Below are 27424 nucleotides of genomic sequence, written 5' to 3' on the forward strand. Positions count from 1 at the left end.
TTGAAAGTATCTGAGTATTTCTTTCCTCTCAAGTCAGGTGCTGGTGGCTGATGCAACCACTCTCTATACTAGAGAACACACCTAAGCTGCTTATTAGCAAAATGATGATTATTTTATAGCATCCTGAGATAAACCCATGTATGGGGTGGGAGTGTAAGCTTGTAATGCCAGGTTACAATGCTGAGGCACTTCCTAAGAGCACAGGCAGGAGCAATCCCCAGCTGATCTAGTCTTCAGTTTTCTGAAGCACACCATCCGTTTCCCTGTTTAATAAAGTATCCGGAAGCAGCATGTAGTTCAGAGGTTTACTGATTCTGTGGCTGGCAAGATCACTTGGCTCTTTTACACTTAGGTGTGAGAGTCTGTAATGGAAACCACTTTTAAAAGGAAGATCTCGACACCCCATGGTTTCTAGGTCTGGGGCAAGGACTCCGTGTCAAATCTGTTCTGATGCCGAGTCTTTGAAGAGCTCCTACCAGTCTGAGCAGGAACGGAATTCAGACCAGCGTGTCACGCCAGGGCTGCTTTGGCTTGGCACTGCTGCCATTAGGGGTGCTGGGAGGCTGATTCTTTCCAGGCTGTAGCAATGGGTTGTGGGTAAAGGTCTGTCGTAAGGGACCTAGGGCAAGAGAAAACAAATCTCAATGAAGGAAAGGAAGAAATAAATCCCAGAATTTAGACCGCAAGGGTTATTTACCCCTGGCAGCTAGTTCTAAGTGATTCTGCATGCGTCGTTCGCGCTCTTTGAGCTGATGTGCCAGTTCAGCATTCTTCCATCCTGTGTAAAGAGGAGGAAGATGGTGGGTCCTAGGCCCATTTTTAGACTACTTCCCCCCAGTCCCGTTTCACTGAGGACAGACCCTTACCTCTTTTGAAGCTTTTTACAAAACCTTCCCGTGGAAGTAATTTACTGGAGTCATGCACAACACGCTGGGGGATTTTAAGTATAGTCCGTACGGCTGGAATCCGGAGGCAAGTCACCTGGACCAGGGAAAACGTATTGGAGGAGAGCCAGTACATGAACACCGCCTGAAGGAGAAGAGAGAGACAGTACTGAGGAGCTGTCCTCTGCTGTCAGCTTGATGGCAGATAGCTAGGCTAGATGGAAAGGCCTGGAGCCAGTTCCTAAGCCATTACCTACCGTGGGGAAATGGATAGTTATGGGCAACACTGCTAGGGGCATCACTCTGATCACATTTCTCATCCACTGAAGATCAGAACTTTGCACACCAGTCTCCGCACCTAACTGCCAAAAAAAAAAAAAAAAAAAAAAAAAAAAAACACTTGCACATCATTTCTAGAGAATCTGGCTCAGATTTCAACCCATCAATTCTACTTTATTCCCCACTTTGCAGGCCTGGCACTTAGCCAACCTGGGCTTACCTCAAGGACACCCCACATTGTAGCAGTGACCACCAGTGGTAATATGTAGGTGGGGTCAGATAGTGTGAGATCCTGGAACCACAGGAGGCCACCTGTCTGCAGGCTGGGCACAGGAAGGTTGGCCATTTCTCTCAAGGCAATGAAGAAGGAGATGAAAATCGGGGCCTATTACACAGGATAAACAGTGTCAGGGCCTTTTAGCAAAGGGGACATTTTCATTACTCCATCAATGAAAACCTTACCACCACCCCTGCTCTTTGGGAGTCTAGGGCGTGGGAAACACAGAGGAGTTTATCTGACTGGTGTAGGATAAAATAAGAAGGAAAAGGTTTTTGCTTACCTGAGTCAGAGGTAGAATAAGAGGTCTAAAGAGTTTAACATCATGCTTTTTCTGGTAAAATGTCATTTCCGAGGAGGCCTTGTAAACTGTGAATGAGGGGAAGTTAATGGTTGGGCTAATAATTACATCGATGGAGGTGACCATCCTTACCACCTGGCCCATAAGATTTCTACCTGACCCTGGCCAGTCACTGGAAACATTAGGCCCAAGAAGCAGGTAGATCTTTAGAACTCGCCCACCTCTAGCAACCCTCAGCAGAATGTCAGGAAAGTGCAAACATGGTCCTCTCCTATGTGCGTTCTGCAGTTGACTCACACTCAGCATTGTCTCCTGCCAACTTGGCCTCTCTGATTCGAGTGGAAAACTTCTGGATCTCTGGCAAGTGGTTGTGGATCTTGGCTGCTTCTCGCTGGCCCTTCACGATGAGAGGAAACACCAGGCAGCGGGCAAGGACAGTACCTGGAAAACACAAACTAGGACTGGAGTGAAATCAAAGCAGTTCTGCAGTTGGAAGGTTGAAGGGTTTTAGGGCCTCACTGAAAGGGCCTTTTTTTATTCTAGTCTTTTCAACACTGTGGTGCCTGCTGAAGGAACCCAAAACAAAGAGCAGGAGTGACTTGGCTCCTTCAAGGCTCAGTTCTCTGCTTTGACCTCACAAAAGTCTAACATTAACTTCTGTAAGCAAATGGCCAGGGATACCGTTTATTTCCTCGAACAAAAGGTGAGAGAAGATACTTTTCTAAATCAGTGGTATCTGAACTTTTCTATTATCAACGGAATCTCCCTACCCTCAACTCTTTAAGTGTAGCCCCAATATACATAAGAGATAAAACCGAGCTGCTCTGAGAGAGTAGTCTGGCTACAGAACTGTTCAAGCTCTGGCCTTTGCTTTTCTGAGAGGCACCATACACAACTCTGGGAACTTCAGGAATGAAGTTTGAAAGCCACTATCCTAGAAATCCCTAGGGTAGGAAGTAATCTGGTGGCTTACTGCTTTAGCTCCTCCCCATTTCTTATACTTCCTATTTCCTGATCATTCCAAAAATATTTATTTAGTTTATCAGTAGACAAGCAAGAGGGTCTGGGCTAAGAAGAGGGTGGTGGCGCAGGGGGGGAATATGGGCTTAGGCTTTATCAACATTATGATGGCTGACATGGGGTGGGAAGAGAGGGAAGCTAAGGATGAAACCGATAATAGTAGCCCTGAGGGAGCAGACTGAGAACTGGGCAATGGCAATGGAAAGATGTGGTCAGAAAGACAAGAAAATCGGGAAAGATGATCACAAAAGCCAAGGGAGAGATTTCAAGGTCTAAAATGTCTAATACAGGACCATAGGCCCAAGGGGATCAAAATGGAGGAGAAGGAAAGATCCTGGGCTTACATCCGCTCAAGGATATACCAAAATCTACAACTACATATAGAACTATCACTGTGTAAAGAACTTTAGCAAAACAGATCTTACACACCTAAGGATATAAAGAAAAAGTCATTTTGAGTTGGGTAGGAGGCAGAGACAAGGTCTAGTCAGGACCCACGAGTAGAAGGGATATCATAACCATAAAGACTCTCCCTGTGAAACAAGGGGTCCAAGCCCCATATTGGGTTCCCAGCCCTACACTAGGAAGACCAGCCCCTACAACCTCTGGTTTTGAAAACCAGCAAGGCTTATGCCTGGGAGGTGCAGCACAATCTCACTTGCTGAAGTTCCAGCACAGAGGCAGCAGTTTGAAAAATGCCTGGGCTACAGGCGAAGGAGATGCACGGACTGATTTTAGGGCATGTGCTGGCAGGGCAGGGATCTGTTGGAACAGTCTCTGGGGATGGACGAGCTGGCAGGCACCATTTCTGACATTCTCCATCTACTGTGCTAGCATCAGCTTGCCCAGCCCAACCAACCCACAGGCCAAGAGCCCTTCTTAAGAGGCTCCCTGCCCCTGCCACACCCAGCAGGTGGCCTCAGCCTGCACCAGAGCCACCCCCACCAAGCAGCCCTTGCCCTGTGTATACGAGAGCACCTGCAGCAGCTGGACCTCACAGTCTGCCACACAGGAGGCCTGCCCTCCCCACCAGTGGAATGGAGCTGTCACAGCTGGGCTTTGTAGCCAGCTGTGCTGAGGCCAACCCCCCACTTACCCACCCAACAACAGTAGTGGCTGGACCTCTCAGACAGGATTGGGGGGCAGTCCTGCTTACCAGCATACCTGAAGAAGTTGTGGCTGAATCTTGCAGACAGCTGTGTCAGGGGACAGGCCTGCAAACCACTAAGTCTATACCAACAGTGACCCAGCCACAAGAGGGTGCACGCAGCCCACAAAAAGAACCCCTAGGGCACCTGGCTCAGGTGACTAGGAAGTCTGCACTACTGGACCTCACAGGACACCTGCAAAAAGCTACTCCCCTTCAAGACCAGGAGACAGAACTGATCTAACTAATACAAAGAAACACAGGGTTAGGCAAAACGAAGAAACAGAAGAGTATGTTCTAAATGAAAGAATAATTACTCAGAAAAAGAACTAAACAAAAGAGATGAGCAATCTACCAGGTAAAAAGGTCAAAGTAATGGCCATAAACATACTCACCAAACTCAAAAGAATGAACACAATGAGAACTTCAACAGAAATGATTTAAAAACAAAACGAACAAAAACAACCAATCAGAGCTGAAGAATACAGTAACTGAAATAAAAAGTCCACTGGAGAGATTCAACAGCAGATTACGTGATGCAGAAGAATGAATCAGCGATCTGGAAGACAAGGTAGTGGAAATCACCCAACTGGAACAGCAAAAAGGAAAATACTAAGGACAGTTTAAGGAACCTTTGGGACAACATCAAGTGTAACTAACATTGGCATTATAGGGATCCCAGGAGAAGAGAAAGGGACAGAAAACCTGTCAGCCGAGAAATTCCCTAACCTGGCAAAGGAAACAGACTTTCAAGTCCAGAAAGCACAGAGAATCCCAAAAAATTGAGCCTAAAGAAACTCACATTAAGACTAGTTAATCAAAATGCCAACAGTTAAAGAATCTTAAAAGCAGCAAGAAAAAAAAAAAAAACTCATGACATACAAGGAACCCCCATAAGACAATCAGCTGATTTTTCAGCAAAAACTTTAAAGGCCAGAAGAGAGTGGCACAATATATTCAAAATGCTGAAAGGAAAAAACTTAAAACCAAGAATACTCTACCTGGCAAGGTTATCACTCAGACCAAAGGAGAGATAAGGAGTTTCCCAGACATGCAAAAGCTAAAGAGTTCATCAACACCAGACCAGCCTTATAAGAAATGTTAAAGGGACTTCTCAAAACAGAAAAGGCCATAATTAGGAATAAGAAAATTATTTAAAAAAAAAATCTCACTGGTAAACATATAATAAAGGTAGTAGATAATTACCTGCACAGCTAGTATGAAGGTTACAATAGTAAAATCATCTAGACCTACAATAATTAGTCAAGGGATACACAAAATATTAAATTCTAAGATATGATGTCAAAACCAATGTGGGAATTTTTTTGTATAACCTACCCATTCAAATTATTATACAATTATTTCACAGGCTTTCTAAATAAAAATTTTAAACCTGGGGGGGGGGCAAAAAAACCAAAATGTGGGAAGGGGGGGGACTAGTATTTTTATATTCCACTTGAACTTAAAATAGATTTATATACATACAGTGTTAAATATTAACTTCATGGTAACTATAAACCAAATACCTATAATAGACATACAAAAATAAAGAGAAAGGAATATAAACATAACGCTAAGGAAAGTTCCCAAATTACAAGAACAAGACAGGGACAGAGAAGAACTACAAAAACCAGAAATCAATATAATGGTAAGAAGTAGGGGTACCTGGCTGGCTCAAGTCAGGGGAGCATGTTTCTTGATCTGAGGGTCCTGAGTTCAAGCCCCATACTGGGTATAGAGGTTACTTAAGAAAATGGTAAGAAGAATACATCTATCAGTAATTACGTGTAAATGAACTACATGTTCTAATCGAGATACAGGGTGGCTGATTAAAAAAAAAAAAAAAAGACCCATCTATACGCTGCCTATAAGAGACTCACATGTGAGACATAAAGAGAGACTGAAAATGATGGAAAAAGATACTGCAAAGGGGCACTGGGGTGGCTCAGTTGGTTAAGCGTCTGCTTTCGGCTCAGGTCATGATCCCAGACTCCTGGAATCGAGTCCTGCATCGGGCTCCCGGCTCAGCAGGGACCCTGCTTCTCCTCTGCCTCTCTCGCTCTGTCTCTCATGAATAAATAAATAGAATCTTAAAAAAAAAAAAAAAAAAGATATTGCATGGAAATGAAAAGAAAGCGGGGGTGGCAATACTTGTATCAGACAAAATAGTAACAAGAGACAAAAAAGGGCATTATAAAATGAATAAAAGTATCAATCCAAAAAGAGAATGTAACACCTGTAAATATCTATGCACCCAACACAGGGGCAGCTAAATACATAATGGAAATGTTAACAGACAAAAAGAAATCGACAGTTATACAATAAAGGTAGGAGACTTTGTAACACCCCATTAACATCAATGGATAGATTGTCCAGACAGAAAAATCAGTAAGGAAAGTGTTGCTTTAAACAACACGTAAGACCAAATGGACTGGGGTGCCTGGGTGGCTCAGTCAGTTAAGCATCTGCCTTTGGCTCAGGTCATGATCCCAGAGTCCTGGGATTGAGCCCCATGTCAATCCTGCTTCTCCCTCTGCCCCTCCCCCTGCTTGTGTTCTCTCTCTCAAATAAATAAAATCTTAAAAAACAAACAAAAAAAACACCCACAAAAACACAAGACCAGATGGACTGAATAGATATATACAAAGCATGCCATCCCCAAAAGGCAGAATACATGGGTGCCCGGCTGGCTCAGTCAGAAGAGCATGAGACTCCTGATCTTGGGGTAGTGAGTTTGAGCCTCACACTGGGTATAGAGATTACTAAAAATAAATAATAAACTTAAAAAAAAAATCCCAAATGGCAGAACACACATTCTTTTCTAGTGCACATGCAACATTCTCTAGGTAATATCACATGTTAGGCCCCAAACCAAGTCTTAACAAATTGAAGACTGAAATCGTATCAAGCATCTTTTCCAACCACAATGGGATGAAATTAAAACTCAATTACAAGAGGGAAAAATGGAAAAACCAAATATGTGGAGGCTAAACAACATGCTACTAAACATCCAATGGGTCAAGGAAGAAATCAAAGAAAAAAAAAACTTAAGATAAATGAAGATGGAAATAGTTCAAAACCTATGGGATGCCACAAAAGCAGTTCAAAGAGGGCAGCTTATGGGAGTATAGGCCTACCTTAGGAAACACGAAAAATCTCAATCTAACCTTACAGCTAAATGAACTAGAAAAAGAACAAAGCCCAAAGTTAGTAGAAGGAGGGAAATAATGAATATTAGAGCAGAGATAAATGAAACAGACTAAAAAAGCGATGGAGAGGATCAAGAAAACTAGAGATGGTTTTTTAAAAAAGATAAAAACAATTGCTAAGGCTTTAGCCAGACTCATCAAGAAGAGGGCCCAAATAAAATCAAAACTGAAAGAATTAACAACCAACACCACAGAAACACAAAGGATTGCAAGACACTACTATAAACAATTATATGCCAACAAATGGGACCTAGAAGAAATGTGTAAGTTCCTAAAACATACAATCTTCCAAAACTGAATCTGGAAGAAATAGAAAATCTGAACAGACCAATTACTAGTAATGAAATTGAATGGGCAAACTCCCATCAAACAAAACTCCCAAGACCAGAGAGCTTCACAGGGGAATTCTACCAAACATTATAGAGGAGTTAATACCGATCCTCTCAAACTATTCCAGAAGACAGAAGAGGAAGAAAAGCTTCCACACTTATTCTACAAGGCTAGCATTACCCAGATAGCAAAACCAGACAAAGACACTAAAAAAAGAGAAAACTATACAGGCCAAAATCTGTGATGAACGTAACAGATGCAAAAAACCTCAACAAAATATTACCAAACCATATTCAACAATACATTTAAAGGATGATTCACCCTGAACAAGTGAGATTTATTCCAGGAATGCAAGGATGGTTTAATATTCACGAAATCAGTGTCATTTACCACATTAACAAAATGAAAGAAAAATTGTACGATCATCTCAAAAGATGCAGAAAAAGCACTTGACAAAATTCCACATCCATTCAAGATGAAATCAACAAATTGGGCTTAGAGAGAATATACCTCACCATAAGAAAGGTCATATATGAAAAACCCACAGTTAAGGGGTGCCTGGGTGGCTCAGTCTGTTAACCATGGGCTTTAGGCTCAGGTCGTGATCCTAGGGTCCTAGGATCAAGCCGGTGTCAGGCTCCCTGCTCAGCTGCTTGTGCGTGCATGCTGTCAAATAAGTAGAATCTTAAAAAAAAAAAAAAAAAAAAAGAAAAAGAAAAAAGGAAAAACCCACAGTTAACATCATACCCAATTAAACCTGAGAACATTTGTTTTAAGATCAGTAAGAAGCCAAGTATGTCCACTCTTGCCACTTTCATTCACACAGCCCTGGGAAGTCCTAACCACAGCAAAGAAAAAGTAATAAAAGGCATCCAAGTTGGTAAAGAAGTAAAACTGCCACTATTTGCAAATGACATGATAATGTACATAGAAAGCCCTAAGGACTTCACTAAAAAAATTACAAGTAATAAATGAATTGGAGTAAAGCTGCATGATACAAAATTAATATACAGATATCTCTTGTGTTTCTACACACTAATTATGAAGTAGAAGACAAGAAACAACTCCATTTACAATTGCACCAAAAAGAATAAAGTATCTAGGGGTAAACCAAACTAAGCAGGTGAAAGACTTGTATTCTGAAAACTGTAAAAACACATAAAAGAAATTGAAGACAACACAAATAAAAGACACACCACGCTAACAGACTGGAAGAATACTGTTATAATATCCACTCTACCCAAAGCAATCTACACATTCAATGCAATCTCTATCAAAATACCAATGCTACTTTTCATAGAACTGGAACAAATAATCCTAAAATGCGTATGGACCCACACAAGACTTTGCACAGCCAAAACAATCTTAAGAACAACAAAACTGAAGGTATCACAATCCCAGATGTCAAGATATATTACAAAGCTATAAAATAGTAATGTACTGGCACAAAAATAGACACATAAGCCAATGGAACAGAGTCCAGAAATAAACCCACACTTTATATAGTCAATTAATCTTTTTTTTTTAAGATTTTATTTATTCATTTGAGACACAGAGATACAGAGAGAGAGAAGAGCATGAGCAGGGAGAGAGGCAGAGGGAGAAGCAGGCTCCCCGCTGAGGCAGGAGCCTGATGTGGGGCTTGATCCTAGGACCCTGGGATCATGACCTGAGCCAAAGGCAGACGCTTAACCATCTGAGCCACCCAGGCGCCCCTACAGTCAATTAATCTTTGACAAAGATGGCAAGAATATACAATGGAGAAGAGAGTCTCTTTAATAAATGGTGTTCTTAAAAAAAAAAAAAAATGGACAGCCACCTGCAAAAGAATGAAACTACATCACCCTCTTACACCATATACAAAAATAAACCAAACTGGATTAAAGACTTCAATGTGAGACCTGAAACCATAAAACTCCTAGAAGAAAATATAGGTAATAAACTTTTGGACATCAGCCTTAGCAATGTATTCCTGGATATGTCTCCCCAGGCAAGAGAAAACAAAAGCAAAATAAACTATTGAAACTGTACCAAAACAAAAAGCTTTTGCACAGTGGAGGAAACCATCAACAACAAAAAAGGCAACATACTGAATGGGAGAAGATATTTGCAAATGGTATAATCAGTAAGGGGTCAAAAAAATGGTACAATTAAAAAAATAGGCAGAGGACCTGAACAAACATTTCTCCAAACACATATGGATGGCCAACAGACACATGAAAAGGTGCTAAGTATCACTAACCATCAGGGAAATCCAAGTCAAAAGCAAAATGAGTTACTGCCTCAACACCTGTCAGAATGGCTAGAATCAAAAGACAAGAAATAACAAGTGTTGATAAGGATGTGGAGAAAAGAGAACCCTGGTGCACCACTGGTGAGAATGCAAAATAGTACAGCCCTGTGTCCAGCTCCATACTTAGTGGGGAGTCTGGAAAGAGTTTCTTCCTCTGCCCCTCCCCCGACTAATGCATGCACTTGCTCTTTCTCTAAAAAAAATCTTAAGAAAACACCAAAACCCCTAAACAAAAATATATATGCACCCCTAAGTTCACTGCAGCATTTACAATAGTGATGATATGGAGGCAACCTAAATGTCTGTTGACAGATCAATGGATAAAGAAGGTGTAGTGTATAAACACACAACAGAATATTATGCAGCCATAAAAAAGAATGAGCTCTTACCATCAGTGACATGGATGGACCTATAGGGTATTAGGCTATGTGAAATAAGACAGAGGAAGACAAACACCGTATAATTTCACTTATATGTGGAATCTAGAAAACAAAACAGACTCACAGATACAGAGAACAATCTGGTTGCCAGAAGGGAGGAGACTGGAGAAGATGGGCAAAATAGGAGGTAATTGAAAGGTATAAGCTTCCAGGGGTGCTAGGCTGGCTCAGTCTGTGGAACATGCGGCTCTTATCTAGGGGCTGTGCGTTCGAGCCCCACACACCCAATGTGTGGGTCAGGATTATGACCCTGAGATCAAGAGCTGCATACTTCATCAGCTGAACACCAGCCAGGTGCCCCAGGGATTGCTTAAATAAACTTAAAACAACAACAACAAAAAGCACAAACTTCCAGTTACAACTAAAGATGACCCAGCGATGCAATGTACAGCATAGGGAATATAGTTAATATATTGTAACAACTTTATATGGTGACATGGTGATCACTTCATAATATACATATATGTTCAACATATATATATGTTGAATCACTATCACTAACATAATATTGTATATAAACTACACTTCAATAAAATAAACTGGAGGGGCACCTGGGTGGGTCAGTCATTAAGCATCTGCCTTCAGCTCAGGTCATGATCCCAGGGTCCTGGGATCGAGCCCCGCATCGGGCTCCCTGCTCCACGGAAAGCCTGCTTCTCCCTCTCCCACTCCCCCTGCTTGTGTTCCCTCTCTTGCTGCGTCTTTCTGTCAAATAAATAAATAAAACATTAAAAAAAAATTGGAAAAAAGTGTCTAACACAGAAAGTATGAAAAGAATAATGGGTTTAATAATGATGTCACTGACAAAATGAGGTGGTATTAGTAAGTCAGATTGCTAAAAAGGTCAGACTGCTGAGTGTCAAAGAGTGGAAAGAAAGAAGTCCACTGCATGCAGAACAGTCTTTTAAATGACAGCTATGAAAGGAGAAAGAACTAAGGATGAAAAGAAGGGACTTTTCCTCAAGAAATCCATGGTATACTTGAACATGTCTGAACAGGGCAGTAAAAAGAGAGAAGCTGAAGACCTAGGGAAAAGGATGATCACTGGAGCAAGGGTAGGAAGAACAGAATTTAAAGTATAGTTTTAGCCTACAAGAGGAACAATGTCGGCACCTTCCAATTTGGCGGGGGGAGGGGGGATTTAAGCGCCTGGCCTGACCTTCTATTCTCCTAAACCAGGGCAACTTCATCACTGTTAACAAGGTCTCCTTACTCTAACCCCATGCTCACATTAAATATCTACACTTGTTGAATCCCAGGTGATCCAGTGGTTTTATAATGCCCTTTAATAAAGATAAATAGAGTGTATCTAAGGATCAAGAGCCTCTATCCCTCATCTGAATCATCTGCTTTTGTGACCCCTAAACTTCTGCAACTACAGTTGACCCTTGAACAAAAGGGGTTTGAACTGCATGGGCCCACTCATATGGGTTTTTTTTTTTTTTAAAGTACTGTACATGTATTTTTTCTTCCTTACTTTATTGTAAGAATATAGAATACATGTAACATACAAAACATGTACTAATTGACTGTTCACCAGCAAGGTTTCTAAGAGTAGGCTATTAGTAGGTAAGTTTTTGAGGAGTCAAAATTTATATGTGGAATTTCAATGTGGGGTGGGGTTAGTGCCCCTAACCCCCAGGTCGTTCAAGGGTCAGCTGTATTTCCTCCATCCACTTACAGAACTGCTGTCTTTAAAGTTCTACCCCCGAAGTTCCCATTTCTATGCTTGACCAGGATGTGTTTCCCTTACATGCAGCAATGGCCCCCCACCAAGGTAGGCCTAGGTTAACATGCATAAATTCCAGTAAGTTCTGAATCAGTCCCACTGGGGTGTATGACCCCAGCCCCAGTTCAGCGAAGCTCTGTCCTGCAGCAGCTTGGATTACATCTGCGGTCTCTCCAGAAGCCACCTCGGGTACTGCTGTGGGTGAGGGAGTTGCAGGAATGACAGGAGGGGCCTGAACCTGTGCAAAAGGAAGTCTTGTGTAATACTCAGTAGGGGGGACATATAGCAATCACCGGCCCAAGATAATAACTAGTATCAGGTTGTTCTACGGGCTTTCTACTTTTTGTTCTCCCAGATTAGTCTACAGTGTACACAAAATTCAAGGCTTGAAAAGGACATTTTATTTTTTTCCTCTAGGCAGGAAGACAAGTTACTTAGAGTAAGATTTCATGACTTCCCTTCCTATTAGTAAGTTATTTCTTCTATCAGTGTTTTACAAACTTGTCATTTGAGTATCACTGGCACGATTTTGCAGATACTGAAACTGTTGTAATTTTTATTTAAAACAATTCAGTTTTTAAGACCAAAATATTTACTTGGTCTCACCATCAGAAATATTAATACCCACGAAGTCAGTGATATGCAAGTTATAACTTTTCTAATACACATGCACACCTGGAATCACATCTCATACACCATCAGCAGCTTGCCACCATTATGGCAAACAATACCTTGTATATAACATACATTTCTCCTGCTGTACTCTCATTTTCCCACGGATTGGAAAATCTATCCCAAGTTGAGATGCTACTATTCTGGGGAGCTGCATGGAGTGTGGCCAAGAACTCTGTGCCACATTTCCCCTGTGCCACATTTCCCCTCCTTGTTGTTAAAAAAAAAAATAAGAAATCAACCAACAAACGCTACCCCTAATGTCCCAGGGACGAATGGCCTCTTACCTGGGATTCTGCGAACAAGATCACGGAGGTACTGAGACCCCGGGGACCAGGGCCCGCGAGGAGGACAGAGTGCGGGCGCTCGCAGCACCGGCCGGTTGGGAAGAGGAGCCCCGAAGTCATCGGTTTCCGCGGCCAATGAGAGAGCCCCGAGGCGCTGTGGAACTGAAAGAGTAAAAGAGGGATGGAGCCCTTTTATCAGGAACAGATGTCGCTCATCATGCTCCTTCGCCAGGAAGCTGCCAGCCCGTTACCACAGATGAAGGCACTACTACTCCGCGCGCAGATGGCTGGCCCGATGGCATGCAATTGGTGCGGCCAGGCTCTCGGTTACCGTAGACCCACCCCGGAGCGCAGAGGTCGAGGCTGAAGTTTCTGTGGCATGGGTAACGACGAGACCCACGAACAGACAACAATACGCGGCCGCTGAGCCCGCAAGGTCGGGGAAGTAACCGTTCCGTGTACTCATGCGAGCCGAGGTCAAGAGAGGCAGGTCCCGGTGAGCAGGTCAGCGTCTGCTCAGGCTGCTCCTGGCACGAGCTGTTTCTGGCTCGGGCCACCGGGATAGGGCCGCATCCTGGTGCTCAGCCCCGGGGGATCCTTACCTGACGCTGTGGCCGTAAGAGGCGCAGAAGCTCCCGGCGTCCGCACATCAGGCTCATCGCCATTTTGCCGGGAAGAGAACTTGCGCTCGCGCCTGCGCACTCAGAACTTCAGCCTCGCGGGAAGAGGCCCTTTTGGAAATGGGCATGAAGCCAGAGCTGTTGCCACGATCCGGTGGTAAAGGAGACTGGGACTTAGCGGCCATATTTGAAGTGGGTATAGAAGACGCTAAGGGCCCTATTAACAAGATCGCGCAGGGTGTTCAGGAGATTGAAAGGAGATCGAAGAGCCACTTGAGGGGCCCTCACGCAGTGACTGCAAAAACCTGGGGATTTTTTTCCTCCGTTCTGTAAATCCGCGATTCTCCTCTCATTTGTTGATTTAAAAAACAAGTTCGGGACAGTCTTGGCTGTGCTTGGCGTGGCTCTTTCCTGTCCGGTGATACTCGATTCTTACTGCTAGATAATATTGTAATTACAGATTAACTGAAATGTGAGGGTAGTCCGGCGTCTGACAGAAATTGCGGGAAGGCAGCTTGTAGGAAATATTTTCCACCCAGATAAAAAGACAGAGTTTTAAGAGGGGACCCCACCTTTCACCTTTCCTTTCCTTAAGTGGGGTTGTGTGAGGATCATCTTGTGACCACGAGGGGATAAATCCAAAACCAACGTGTTGAAGATGGTGGTACGGAAAGAGAAAAACCCTGACTACTTGCTGATGTCCTTCAGGTGCTGCACCAGACTTGGTACCACCTGTATCTAGACTTTCTTGTGTAAGATAATTAAAGGTCTTTATTATCCAGACTCCAGGCCTCTGTTGCTTTGGTGTTTTGTTTCTTGAAGCTGAAAGCATTCCTAAGGATATATGAGGTGAAATTCTCTCCTAAAGAAAAAAAGATTTCTGTTCCGAAAGGTGGGAATTGGTTATATTTGAACTCCTACAAAGTCTCTCAAATTAGAGTGCTCCCCCCACCCCCCGCCCCCAGAGTGCTTTTTGAATAATCTATTTTTGGAAAGATACAATAGCCTGAAATTATTTCAGTCCCTGCTCTTTGGGGATGATAATGAATGTGATATGGGAGGTAAAGGCAGCAGAAAAACTGAATTTCCTTATGACTTACAGCCCACTGACAAGTCCTTGAAACCGGCAGAGTGACCTTCCTCTAGGAGCTCAGCCTCAATGTTAATACTTTGCTAAGGGCAAAAGGCAATCTTAGCTTAACATTATCTCAACCCCCCCAGGATCCTGTAGCTCTACTTTAACATAAAAATTCCTTTGGAAACTTCTTTTTATCTCTACCCTGAAAATATACGTTGCCAGTCATCCCCCAAGCGTATGACCCACCGATTTACATCTGAAGGATCTCATGACTAAGGTTTTATTAGACAGTAATAAATGACCTTTTCCCAACAACAGCTAGCCCCCCCTCAAGGTCCTGGAAACCTTGCTTCCAAAATTCCTTAGAGACATACGGTATCCCTAACCCCCTCCCAACTTGAAAGTGTATAATGGGCCGCTTCTCATGACCCCAGCGCTGCTCTTTCTGCCCACAGGGCCCTATCCCTGTTCTTTAATAAAACCACCTTTTTACACCAAAGACAGCTCAAGAATTTTTTCTTAGCTGTCAGCTTTGAATCCTAACATCTTTCCTACATCTAGTGTACCTGACAGACATGGTAAAGATAGGCAAAAAATATAATCCAGATTTAGTAATAATAGGGGTTATCACCTATCAATCACATATGTTGGATATTATTGTAAATAAGATTTTATTTTATTTTATTTTTTTATTTTTTTAAAGATTTTATTTATTTGACAGAGAGAGACACAGTGAGAGAGGGAACACAAGCAGGGGGAGTGGGAGAGGGAGAAGCAGGCTTCCCGCAGAGCAGGGAGCCCAATGCGGGGCTCGATCCCAGGACCCCGGGATTATGACCTGAGCCGAAGGCAGACGCTTAAAGACTGACCCACCCAGGCGCCCCTGTAAATAAGATTTTAAAGTTTACTTTAAAAAATTAACCCAGTTAGAGGTGATGACAAATATACAACTACAGGACACTTGGGAGAAAAAAATCAAACCGTTACTTTGGTGGCCCCAAATGAACCATCGTTGTAGAGCCTTGTATAGCCACTATGGAAAACAGTATGGAAGTTCCTCAAAAAATTAAAAATAGAACTACCATATGATCCAGAAATCCCATGTCTGGGAATATATCTGAAGGAAACAAAGACAATACATCAAAGAGATATCTGTACCTTCATGTTCACGGTAGCATTATGTATAATAGCCAAGACATGGAAACAATCCAAGTATCTGTGGAAGGATGAATGGATAAAGAAAGTGTGGTATAAATAGACAATGGAAACTTATTCAGTTGCAAAAAAGAGGGAAATCCTGCCATTTGTGACAACATGGATGGACCTTGAAAGCATTATGCTCAGTGAAATAAGTCACACAGAGAAAGACATACTGTATGATCTCACTTTTATGTGGAATTAAAAAAAACTCATAGAAAAGGAGATCAGGTTTGTGGTTACCAGAGGCAGTGGGGTGGGGAGGTGCAGAATAGGATGAAGGTGGTCCAAAGGTACAAACTTCCAGGTATAAATGAGTCCTGGGGATGTAATGCACAACATGATGACTATCGCTAATATGCACATTTGGTATGGTATATTTGGAAGTTGTTAAAAGAGTAAATCTTAGGAGTTCTCATCACAAGATAAAAACCATTTTCTCTCTTTTTCTGTACATGACATGATGGATGTTAACTAAATCTATTGTAATTATTTTGTAATATATGTAAGTCAAGTCATTATGCTGTGCACCTTAAACTTATACAGTGCTGTATGTCAATTATACCTCAGTAAAGCTGGAAAAAAAGTTCTCAACACACACAAATTGTAACTACGCAAGGTGATGACTGCTAACTAACCTTACTGTGATGATTGTTTTGCAATATATATGTATATTAAATTATTACATTGTACACTTATGCAATATTGTATGTCAGTTATATCTCAATAAAGCTGGAAAAAGAAGATTTTGAGGAATATATAAAAAAATTCTAGGGGTGTTAGGGTGGCTCAGTCAGTTAAGCGTCCAATTCTTGGTTTCAGCTCAGGTCATCATCTCAGGGTCATGAGATCAAGCCCCGGAGTCATGCTCTGGGCTCAGCTCAGAGTCTGACTGAGATTCTCTTCCTCTCCCTCCTTTTCTGCCCCTCCCCCAGCTTGCCCAGGCACACACACTCTCTCTCAAATAAATAAATAAAATCTTAAAAATAAATTCTACCAGAACTAACTTGTAAATTAGGCAAGGTTGCTGGATACAAGGTCATATGCAAAAATCAATTGCATTTCTATACACTAACAATGAACAGCTGGAAAATAAAAAATGCCATTTATAAGAACATCAAAACCAAGAAACATAAGTACATTTAACAAAATATGAGTGTAAACAAACAAATCCAAAATATGTGTGTGACTTGTATAGTGACAGCTACAAAACATTACTGAGAGAAACTTTAAAAAGGTCTAATCAAATGGAGAGATATACCATGTTGGTGGATTTTAAGCTCAATATTGTTTAGAGGTTGATTCTTCTCAAAGTGATTTACAGCAATCTCAATAAAAATCCTAGCATTTTTGTAGAAATTGACAAATAATTTATATGAAATATTTATATGAAATATATAAAAGACCTAGAATAGACAAAACACTTTTCAAAATAGAACAAAGTTGGATGACTTATAGTACCAGATTTCAGGACTTACTATAAAACAACAATAAAAAAATAACAAAACAACAATAATCAAGACTGTGGTACTGGCATAAAAATAGATATTTAGACCAAAGGAACAGAATAGTGTCCAGAAAAAAATCCTAACATACATGATCAACATATTTCAATAAAATTGCCAAGGCAGGGGCACCTGGGTGGCTCAGTCATTATGGGTCTGCCTTAAGGTCATGATCCCGGGGTCCTGGGATCAGGCTCCCTGCTCGGCGGGAAGTCTGCTTCTCCCTCTCCCACTCCCCCTGCTTGTGTTCCCTCTCTCGCTGTGTCTCTCTCTGTCAAATAAATAAATAAAATCTTAAAAAAATAAAAATAAGAAAAATAAAACTGCCAAGGCAATTCAAAGGGAAAAGGAAATTCTTTTCAACAAATGGTGTTGGAATAACTAGATATCCCTATAGAAAAAATTTGATCAACTCTTAGCTTGTACTATATATAAAAATTAACTTAAAATGGCTCATAGTCCTAGGCTTAAAAGTTAAAACTATAATTTTTCTAGAAGAAAGCACAAAAGAATATCTTAGAGTAGGCAGAGATTTCCTAGACAGGACACAAAAACATTAGTCATAAAAGAAAAATTTGATAAATAGGACTTCATCAAAATTTAAAATGCTTGCCTTTGAAAGGCATTATTAGAAAAATTAAAAGGCAAGCATAGACTGGAAAAATAATCACTATATATATCCAACAAAAGATTTGTATCTAGGATATGTGAGCGACTCTTTTTATAACTTACTGATTAAAAACAAAGCAACCTAATGAAAATGGGCAAATGTTTTGAACAGACATTTCACAAAAGGAGATACTAGAAAGAATAGCCAAAAATCAGGGCGTCTAGGTGGCTCAGTCGGGTGAGTGTCCAACTCTTGATCTCAGTTCAGGTCTTGATCTCAGGGTTGTGAGTTCAAGCCCTGAGTTGGGTTCCACGCTGGGCATGGAGTCTACTTAATAAAAAAAAAAAAAAAAAAGATAGCCAAAATCACATGAAGAGACACTCAAAATCATTAGTCATCAAGGAAATACAAAATAAAACCACAATGTTATGATATACTACTACATACCTACTAGAATTGCTGAAATTAATACAATACCAGGTATTGTGTTGGGTATGTGAACCAACTAAAACTTTCATAAATTGCTGGTAGGAATGCAAAATGGTATAATCACTTGGCAGATTCCTATAAAATTAAATGTATACTTACTAAATGACCAAGCAATACCACTTCTAGCTATTTTTTCAAGAGAAATGAAAATATATGTTCACAAAAAGACTTGTACAGGAGTAGTCACAGCAGTTTTATTCGTAACAATACCAAACTGGAAACAAATATTCATGTGTGTGACTAGATAAATTCCAGTATATTAATACAATGGAAGGCTACTCAGCAATAAATAGGAATGGATTACTGATACCCACAACAACATGGGTGAATCTCAGAAACATTACGCTGACCAAAAGAAGCCAGACACAAGAGAATCCATAATTCAATTTCATTATCTGAAGTTCTAGAACTGTAAATGAATCTAATGTGACAGAAAGCAGATCAGTGATTGCCTGGAGCTGTGGGTGTAAGGGTGAGGGTAGAACTGACAGCAGAGAGGCCAGAGGGAACATTTTGTGATGATAGAAATATTGTACATCTCAATTGTGTTGGCGGTTATATAGATGAATAACATTTATGAGAAACTCAGCAAATGATTCACTTAAATGGGTGCATTTTTTGTGTTATACATCAATACATTTGATTTATAAGTGAAAAATGTTTATAGAAGTCATTGCTCTGTCAAAATAGTGTATTTGCCTCATTTATCCATAAATCTCATGTAAAAAATTAAAAAAAAAATAATTCTCTGGATAATTATCTTACTTTTTCACCCAGAATGGATATTAATTCTTTGGGTCTTTGAGATACTTGGTATCTTTGAGAGATACACATAAAGTGCTTTGGCAGTTCTGAGGAGAGAGCGATATTATTTCTAAGTAAGAGAACACCAGGGATGGCTTCCTGGAGGAAACCATTTTTAATCTTGGCCTTAGTTAATAGAAACAGAGAAAGGAAAATAAAGATAATGATATGGCATTTCAGGCAGAATGGACAATAAAGCAAAGCAATATTGTCTTTTGCAAAAATACACTGTTTGGGGAGACTTCAAGTCTGCACTTCACTGTTTATTATACCATGTCTCTATATCAAACACCTATATGTAATTTTCTGTCACTTTTAATTATACATGGATGATCTTTCCCTATGCAGAATGCTGCTTATTCTTAGTCAGGAAATCTTTTAAAAGAGTCATCTCTAGGAATTCATTAACTTAAAAATTGGCACTAGCTATAACTAAATAATTCCTGCCATTATAGCAATTTACCATGTAAAAGACCATTCGTTCATTCAAAGGTGTCTAGTGCCTGTTATATACCTGGCACTGTTCTAGGCAATAAAACCACTCTGTAATGAATGAAAAACCACTTTAGGTAGAGTATGATATCAGTAGTCCTATTTAGTCTTCCTTTTTTTTCTAATTTATTTTTTTTAAAGATTTTATTTATTTATTTGACAGAGAGAGACACAGCGAGAGAGGGAACACAGGCAGGGGGAGAGGGAGAGGGAGAAGCAGGCTTCCCGCGGAGCAGGGAGCCCGATGCGGGGCTGGATCCCAGGACCCTGGGACCATGACCCGAGCCGAAGGCAGCCGCTTAACGACTGAGCCGCCCAGGCGCCCTAGTCTTCCTTTAAAAAAGATACATATTTATACATAAATATTGGTCTTCCATAATTTTTCTTTGTTCATTTTTCAGCACTAAACACTCTAGGATACAGAAAACACCTCAGAGAAATTCACAGTCTAGATATGGAGAAAATACAGATGCATGACATGATTAAAGTACTTTAAAAATGAGTTTACAGTGAAGTTTTTGGTAACAAAATACAGACTAACTGTGAGGGCAAAATTAACAAGGCCACAACAGTCAGGGGAAATTCAAGAAAGAGGGGAGTGGATGAGATTTCGGTTGGTGCTTCGAGGGAGGTGGAGCAAGCCTACAGCACAGACAAGGCAATGAGTCCGGTGTGTGGAGGACACCATGAACACTGGTCTGCAATTGAGTTTAACCCTGTCATTCTTTTTTTTTTTTTTTTTTTAAGATTTTATTTATTTATTTGAGAGAGAGAGAATGAGAGATAGAGAGCACGAGAGGGAAGAGGGTCAGAGGGAGAAGCAGACTCCCTGCCGAGCAGGGAGCCCGATGTGGGACTCGATCCCGGGACTCCAGGACCATGACCTGAGCCGAAGGCAGTCGCTTAACCAACTGAGCCACCCAGGCGCCCTTTTTTTTTCCTTTTTAAAAGATTTCTTTTATTTTATTTTAAAAGATTTTACTTATTTATTTGACAGAGAGAGAGCACAAACTGGGGGAGTGGCAGAGGGAGAGGGAGAAGCAGGCTCCCTGCTCTGACCTGAGGCGAAGGCAGATACTTAACCCACTGAGCCACCCAGGTGCCCCAGATTTATTTATTTTAGGGAGAGAAAGAGAGAGATGGAGAGCTTGCACACGTTGAGTGGGGGGAGGGGCAGAGGGAGAGACTCTTCAAGCTGACTCCTGGCTGAGCACAGAGCCATGGGACATGGAGCTCCATCCCATGACCCATAAGATCATGACCTGAGCTGAAACCAAGAGTTGGACACTCAACAGATTGAGCCACCCAGGCACCCCCAACCCTGTAATTCTTGTTAGGGCACTGATCATATTAAATTAGGGCCCACCTAAAATACCTTATTTTAACTGAATCACCTCTTTAAAGACCTTATCTTCAAATGTAGTTACAGTCTGAGGTCCTGGGTGGGGGGTTAGAATTTCAACATACAAGTTTTGGGGGGACACAATTCAGCTTACAGCATTATTTAAAAAATAACTACTATATTATTGGTGAGCTCAGAAACAAAAAATGGGGGATGCCTGGCTGGCTCAGTTGGAAGAACATGCAACTCTTGATCTCAGGGTTGTGTTTGAGCCCCATGTTGGGTGTAGAGATTACTAAAATAAATAAATAAACTTTAGAAAAAAAAATGGGGTGAATATGAGTAGAGAGGATGTGGTAGATAACTGGAAAAGTAGATTAAATAAACACAATGATACTTAATTTTTATGTGCTGGGTGTTATGCTACATTATATTCACTATCTCACTAAATCATTGATTTAAACATTAATTTGATATGGCACCAATTTTGGGAACTTGTTGAATCTTGGTAGGCTGTGGGCTTTGGGTTTTATTGTATAGACATGAAGAATAGTTTGAAGGTGGGAAAACGACACAAGGAAGAGTAGTTTAGGAAGATTAGTAACAGAATGGAGCAGGCTATTCCATTCCAAGGGTCAGCAAACTTAATGTATAAAGTGCTGGAGAGTAAATATTTTTTAGTCTTTGTGGGCCATATGATCTCCTTCACAAGAACTGAGCTTTGTCATTGCTGTGTGAAAGCAGTAAACAAATGAGCATGGCAATGTTCCAGTAAAACTTTTTTTTTACAAGAAACCCACTTTATTTATTTTATTTTATTTTTTAAATAATTTTTTATTATGTTAATCACCATACATTACATCATTAGTTGTTTTTTTTTTAAAAGATTTATTTATTTATTTATTTGAGAGAGAGAGAATGAGAGAGATAGAGAGCACAAGAGGGCAGAGGGTCAGAGGGAGAAGCAGACTCCCCGCCGAGCAGGGAGCCTGATGTGGGACTCGATCCCGGGACTCCAGGATCATGACCTGAGCCGAAGGCAGTCGCTTAACCAACTGAGCCACCCAGGCGCCCACATCATTAGTTTTTGATCCAGTAAAACTTTATGTACAAAAATAGATATGGCCCATTGGCCAACGTTTGCTGACCCCTGGAATAGACATAGACAGTACTGGAAAGAAACTGGAGGTTCAAGACCAATTAGAAGGAGATTATTGCAGTAATCATATCTGCAGTGAGGAAGGCCTGAATTAAGCTAGGCCAATGTGATGGAAAGAAACAGGTGTTAGAGACATTTCAAGGGAAAAACACCTTAGATCAGGTTGGGTCAAACACTGGATGTGGGACTTGAACACTGGGGACACTGAACAGAGAAGTCAGGAAAACGGTGGTGCCACTGATATAATTGGTTATATTAGTGTGCTGGTCATTTGCCTGGTTGCTTTCAGATCCTTCTCTGTTCTTTTTTTTTTTTTTTTTTAAGTTTTTATTTATTTATTTGAGAGATAGAGCGCGAGCAAGCATGACTGGGGGTGGGGGTGGGGAGGAGGGGTGGGGAGGAGCAGAGGGAGAGGGAGAAGAAGGCTCCCCGCTGAGCAGGGAGCCCGATGCGGGGCTCCATCCCAGGACCCTGGGATCATGACCTGAGCCAAGGGCAGACGCTTAACGACTGAGCCACCCAGATGCCCTGATCCTTCTCTGTTCTTAACCTCTTTGTCTTGTATCACATGGCACTGTGTTTCTTTGCCCTCTGGCTTCTGGATAGGTCTGCAATGGAAGTCATTGGCTGAAAAGGAATGTAGAAAGGACAGAGAATCTAGTGCATTTCCTCCTCCTTTCTCTGCTTCCTGAATTATTTCTAGCAACTGTATCTCCTTGGCCAGACAGCCTTTCTCTCCATAATGCTGGCTCCCTCCGTGCAGACCTTGCTGTGACTCTAGTGCCCTTGGGATGCCCTTCGATTCTGGGCTCTATACCGCCCCCAGCTCTCATTGTCCCTCCAGCCTAGGGCAGGATAGCAGCTGCCTGTTGTCAGTTTCTGGATTGCTTGGCTGTTGGCCCCGTTTGACTTCATAGCCCTTTTACTGCCCATGTGCCAACCAATTCCTTGTGGTACAATTCCTCTGACGTACTTCCAGTGGTTTCTGTTTCCTGGCTGGACCCTAGCTAGTATAGCTCAGAAGCTGTGTCACTTCTCAAGTAATTGTCTCTTCGCTCCATACCCGACTGCTTTGCTAGGCTGGGGCGGGCAACCTACCAAACTGCGTTTCTGCTTCACCAGCTGACTCCCTGTTCAACTCTGCCAACAAAGGGCACTAGGTGGAGACTGGAAGGCTGGAGGAGGGGGAAACGACTGGCTCCTTCTAGTTTGAGCCACATGGGCTTCCTCTCTAATTGCATTTCCTGGGAACAGCGTCCCAGCAGGGCTTCTTCATCCCAGCAGTCCTTCTGGCAGGATGTGGAATCCAGCTTTCCATTTTCCCAACACCTGCAGAACCAGTCTTCTCCCCCTGCCAAGACACGGGCACCAGTTGTCGGATGCTCCCTCCTCAGATATCTGAATTTCAGTTCTGAGGGGGACTTCTCTAAGCTTCCAGCTTCTAGTAACCCCACCTTCTTCCCTTTGTTCCCTCAGTGTGGAGTGGCTGCTGCTTGTGCAGGTGCTGCTTCTGGGATACCTTAGAGTTCTCTTTTTACCCTTTGGGCTACAAGTTTACAACGTTAGACTTAACACTTCCTTCTAGTCCACTCCAAATAACTGCTGTGGTTTCTGGCTCTTGACGGGATCCTGACTCCAGAAGTGGAGCTGGAGTTTTGGAAAGGTGTCAGGTTTGGTTTCGGATATATGGAATTCGCAGGACAGGGAAGGGGGACGGCTGCCAAGTGGAGGTATCTTGTACTCAGATGGAAATGTGGCACTGGAGTTTGTAGGAGAGATCGGAGCTGCAAATGTTTTGTCATTGTCAGCACCGAGGTGAGGGCGGAAACTGTCAGACCTCTTGAGTTCTCTGGGTGAGCGGTGTTGGGGAGCCAGCAGCAGACGGTTAACAGTGGTCTCATGTATACTCACAAAGAAAAAGCAACACAATTTTAAAAAAATCACGAACTTGGAGATACAATGATGATTTAATCCTAAAGCATTAACAAGTGAAGCTCATACCAAGATATTTTTTGGGGGGGGGAGGGTACTGTTTACTTCTTGCCCAGCCTGTGTTTCCAAGTCTATCCCAATACTGGGGCTATACTTAGAAATACAAGGCTTGGTACCCTGGAACTCTTCTTACTTTTCCTACAGGACCATTGGGGAAAGCCTTGAGGTCACACTGAAGGTAGTGACTTATCCTTCCTTTTGCCTTTTGGTTCTACAAAAGGTTACAAACATTATGTGAAATTAGGATGTCTGGGTGGCTCAGTTGGTTAAGCATCTGCCTTTGGCTCGGGTCAGGATCCCAGGATTCTGGGATCGAGTCCCGCATCGGGACTCCTTACTCAGCAGAGAGCCTGCTTCTCCCTCTGCCTGCCGTTCCCCTTGCCTGTTTTCTCTCTGACAAAATAAATAAAATCTTTAAAAAATTTTTTGTGAAATTTTTATTATTCTAATGAACTGTGGCTTTTCCTGTGACTTGACAATTACTTTTTTCATGTCTTATCAATTTATTCAAACATCCAGTGAGTGCCTACTTTGTATCAGGTGTCCGTTCTGTGTTAGTTTAGGGTCCACAGTTGTTCCAAGACTTTTTTCTCCTTCGTCCCCTCTGGGTGTCCCTTAGTACCTGTACCTTCTTCTCCTTTGAAAGGCGCTCTTACCTCCTACTTTCCTGACAAAATGAAGAAAAGACCATGTGAGATGAGCCTTTTAATCCATTCCAAAATAACCCTGTATCTGTTTCTTTGTCTCTCCTTATCTCAGATGAACTAAACTTCGGTTTAAACTATCCTTGGCTCTCAATTCTCTGTTTTCCACCTTTCTCCCTTGTGGGGGCTATAACATCTAGAATCAAAGATTTTCTCCCTTAATGATCTCCATTTTGTCTAGCTTAAAAGCACTTTTAATTTCCTTTTTCTCTCCTCTGCCTGCAGACATAATCTTTCTTCCCTGTGCTGAGAAAACAAAAACAAAACCAAAAAAATAACACCCCAACCCCCCAAACCTTCACTTGACCTTGATGCAACTCTTAGCCTATTTTCCTTATCCTTCTATTGTTGAATGGTCAAGGACAGACCTCCATTTTTCCAATGCTCAGTCACTCTTAGTTCTGCCTTCTTGACTCCTGTTGTTTCTGCAGCCCCTGTCCCTGTCATTCCACTGAAAGGCAATTCTGTCTTCCTCATCATCAGGCACAGTGGATTCTTCTCTGCCTGCATTCTCTTAGACTTCTCTATGGTATTTGACACCGTTGATTACCCTACTTTCTAAAACTTTCTTGGCTTTCACGGTACAACGTATGATTTTCTTCTCATCTTTTTGCTCTAAGCTTTTCACAACAGTTTGGATGACTAAATATACTGAGCTTAATTTCTAACATTATCTATTGCAGCTTGAAGAGGGCATGAAGAAATAGTGGGGGTCACCAAAAGCTGATTGCTGCTCAGGCAGGCTTTGTAGGATGTTGTCCAATGATGTTAAAAGCTTCCTTAGCTTGGAGGGTCTGGATGTTTGATTGTGTCCGGGGCTGGTTAAAGTAAGAAATTGTATAAAAGACTAACTCTCGATAGTCTCTTCCCTGCACAGTGCTAGCTAGCCAGCTAAACTCTGGCTGATCTGGCCTTTACAATTCTCTTTATTTCTCTAAGCTTCAACCTTTCGGTTTCTAATCTCTTGGATATATTAATTCCACTGTTTAGGCTGTGGTCAAGCTCTCAATTCTGACTTTTACTTCTTATTTCCTAATGGTACGTGCTGATTTTATTTGTCAAATTTTTAGAGTTCTGCAGGTGTTTACTGTCAACCCCAAGTGTAATTCACAGTGCTCTATAGAAGAAAAGAGCCCTGCTTTGACAGGCGTTTCTCTCTTGTTAAAGGTAGGAGTTATTTAACATTATCTAGATTTTGAAAAGCAGAATGCTTCTTTTATGTTTGTTATTTAAGATGCAGAAGACAGAGTTCATTGCTGTGCGAGAAGAATTGTCTCTCCATAAATAAGAAGGGCGTGCTTGAAAAACATCCTCGTACTGAGACTGGATAAGAATAACAACAACAACAGAAAATAACCTGATCTCACAAACCATTTCTTTTTGTATTGTGCTAAGTTATAAGGTGAGCTTCTACTTGCTATTGCTGTTAGTTGATACTTATCATAGAGCCTTAGGCCAAATGGAAAGAGAACTGAGCGTTATGAATTGATGGAAAAAGAAGCCTCCCTGGCAAAGAAAAAAAGAAGCCTGAAGTTATTTCTCTGTGAACTTGAACTCTTATTTATTCCTGATTGCAAACACAGCAGATTTTAGTAGAGCCTTAAAACTCATCCCTGTTGCTGTCATTTACTCTGACTTAACCATTTATAGCTGAAACCTAAAGATACAAACTAAGGAGATTGCTCTACATAAGGTTCATAGACTCTCTGTATTTTCTTCTTTCTCCTCATAGGTTGTACTGCCTTTTCCCTACACATTTGTTGTACTCGGGTACATTGTGTGGTTCAAATGCACAGTCTATTTTTACTTTAGTATAAGGGGATTTCAGAGTATGAAATCACTTGGCTAGTAATAAGTAAGTCAGGGCAAGATTTCATCTTAGATCTCCTACTAGTCAAATCCAGGACAATTGGAGCCTCAAAATTAATAGTGATAGGAACTGAAATAAGAATCTGCGAATCCATACTGATGTACACAGATGAACGAATAAATATGTAAAAGGTAGAGAAGGGAAAATCTCTTTCCAGCAGAATGCCAACTAATAAACATGATACACAAGGAATGGTGGAATTAGAAAATCACCATTTGGCAATGACCATATTAATAACTGCTTCAGGCAAGAATCATCAATGGAAGCTAAAATTAGTGGGGGAAGTTGGCTGAGGAACATGATACTTACATAGTCTCAAATTATCTCCCCTAAGGTTAGCTAGTGACTATAACAGGAAAAATAGTTAAATTTATAGTGGTACAATCTGGTAGTCGCTGCCTTAAGCAAATAATCAAAGTTATTATTACCAACAATGGGACCAAGTAGAATCAGGTACCTCGGATGTGATGCATTGACAAGGACATAACATCATTTTTGCGGTGTTCCTGCCAAAACTGTGTCAAGCTCAATCTTATCACGAGGAGATATCAGACAAACTGAAGGATCGTTATAAACAACTGGTCTGTGGTCTTCAAAACAGTCAAGGTCATGAGAAACTGATGAACTGCTCCAGATTAAAGGAGCCTAAAAAGACATGATGACTAAATGTAACATGTAATTTTAGAATTGGAGA

General features: G+C 41.4%; 1 protein-coding gene across 1 annotated transcript; it reads right to left on the minus strand.

Annotated features, from left to right (window-relative positions):
• Nucleotides 1–291: 291 nt before the first annotated feature.
• OXA1L (OXA1L mitochondrial inner membrane insertase) lies at nucleotides 292–13555 on the minus strand. Its single transcript, XM_028114878.2, has 10 exons — nucleotides 13471–13555; nucleotides 12869–13030; nucleotides 11934–12147; nucleotides 2039–2182; nucleotides 1724–1809; nucleotides 1384–1548; nucleotides 1142–1246; nucleotides 867–1029; nucleotides 698–778; nucleotides 292–619 (listed from the first exon to the last, which is right to left on the minus strand). Exons 1-10 carry the CDS (start codon nucleotides 13531–13533, stop codon nucleotides 498–500), a joined length of 1305 nt encoding a protein of 434 aa, XP_027970679.1. The 5' UTR covers nucleotides 13534–13555; the 3' UTR covers nucleotides 292–497.
• Nucleotides 13556–27424: the final 13869 nt, after the last annotated feature.

Source organism: Eumetopias jubatus, unplaced genomic scaffold (assembly GCF_037043125.1).
Source record: "Eumetopias jubatus isolate StellerSeaLion01/CBP00866 unplaced genomic scaffold, mEumJub1_p1.0 scaffold_7, whole genome shotgun sequence".
Taxonomy (NCBI): domain Eukaryota; kingdom Metazoa; phylum Chordata; class Mammalia; order Carnivora; family Otariidae; genus Eumetopias; species Eumetopias jubatus.

Coding starts and splice junctions, on each gene's coding strand:
- OXA1L (XM_028114878.2), bottom strand. CDS start 13,533: ATGGCGATGAGCCTGATGTGCGGACGCCGGGAGCTTCTGCGCCTCTTA. Junction 1,030..1,141: donor TAACTATCCATTTCCCCACG/GTAGGTAATGGC, acceptor CTTCTCCTTCAG/GCGGTGTTCATGTACTGGCT. Junction 620..697: donor CTTAGAACTAGCTGCCAGGG/GTAAATAACCCT, acceptor CTCTTGCCCTAG/GTCCCTTACGACAGACCTTT.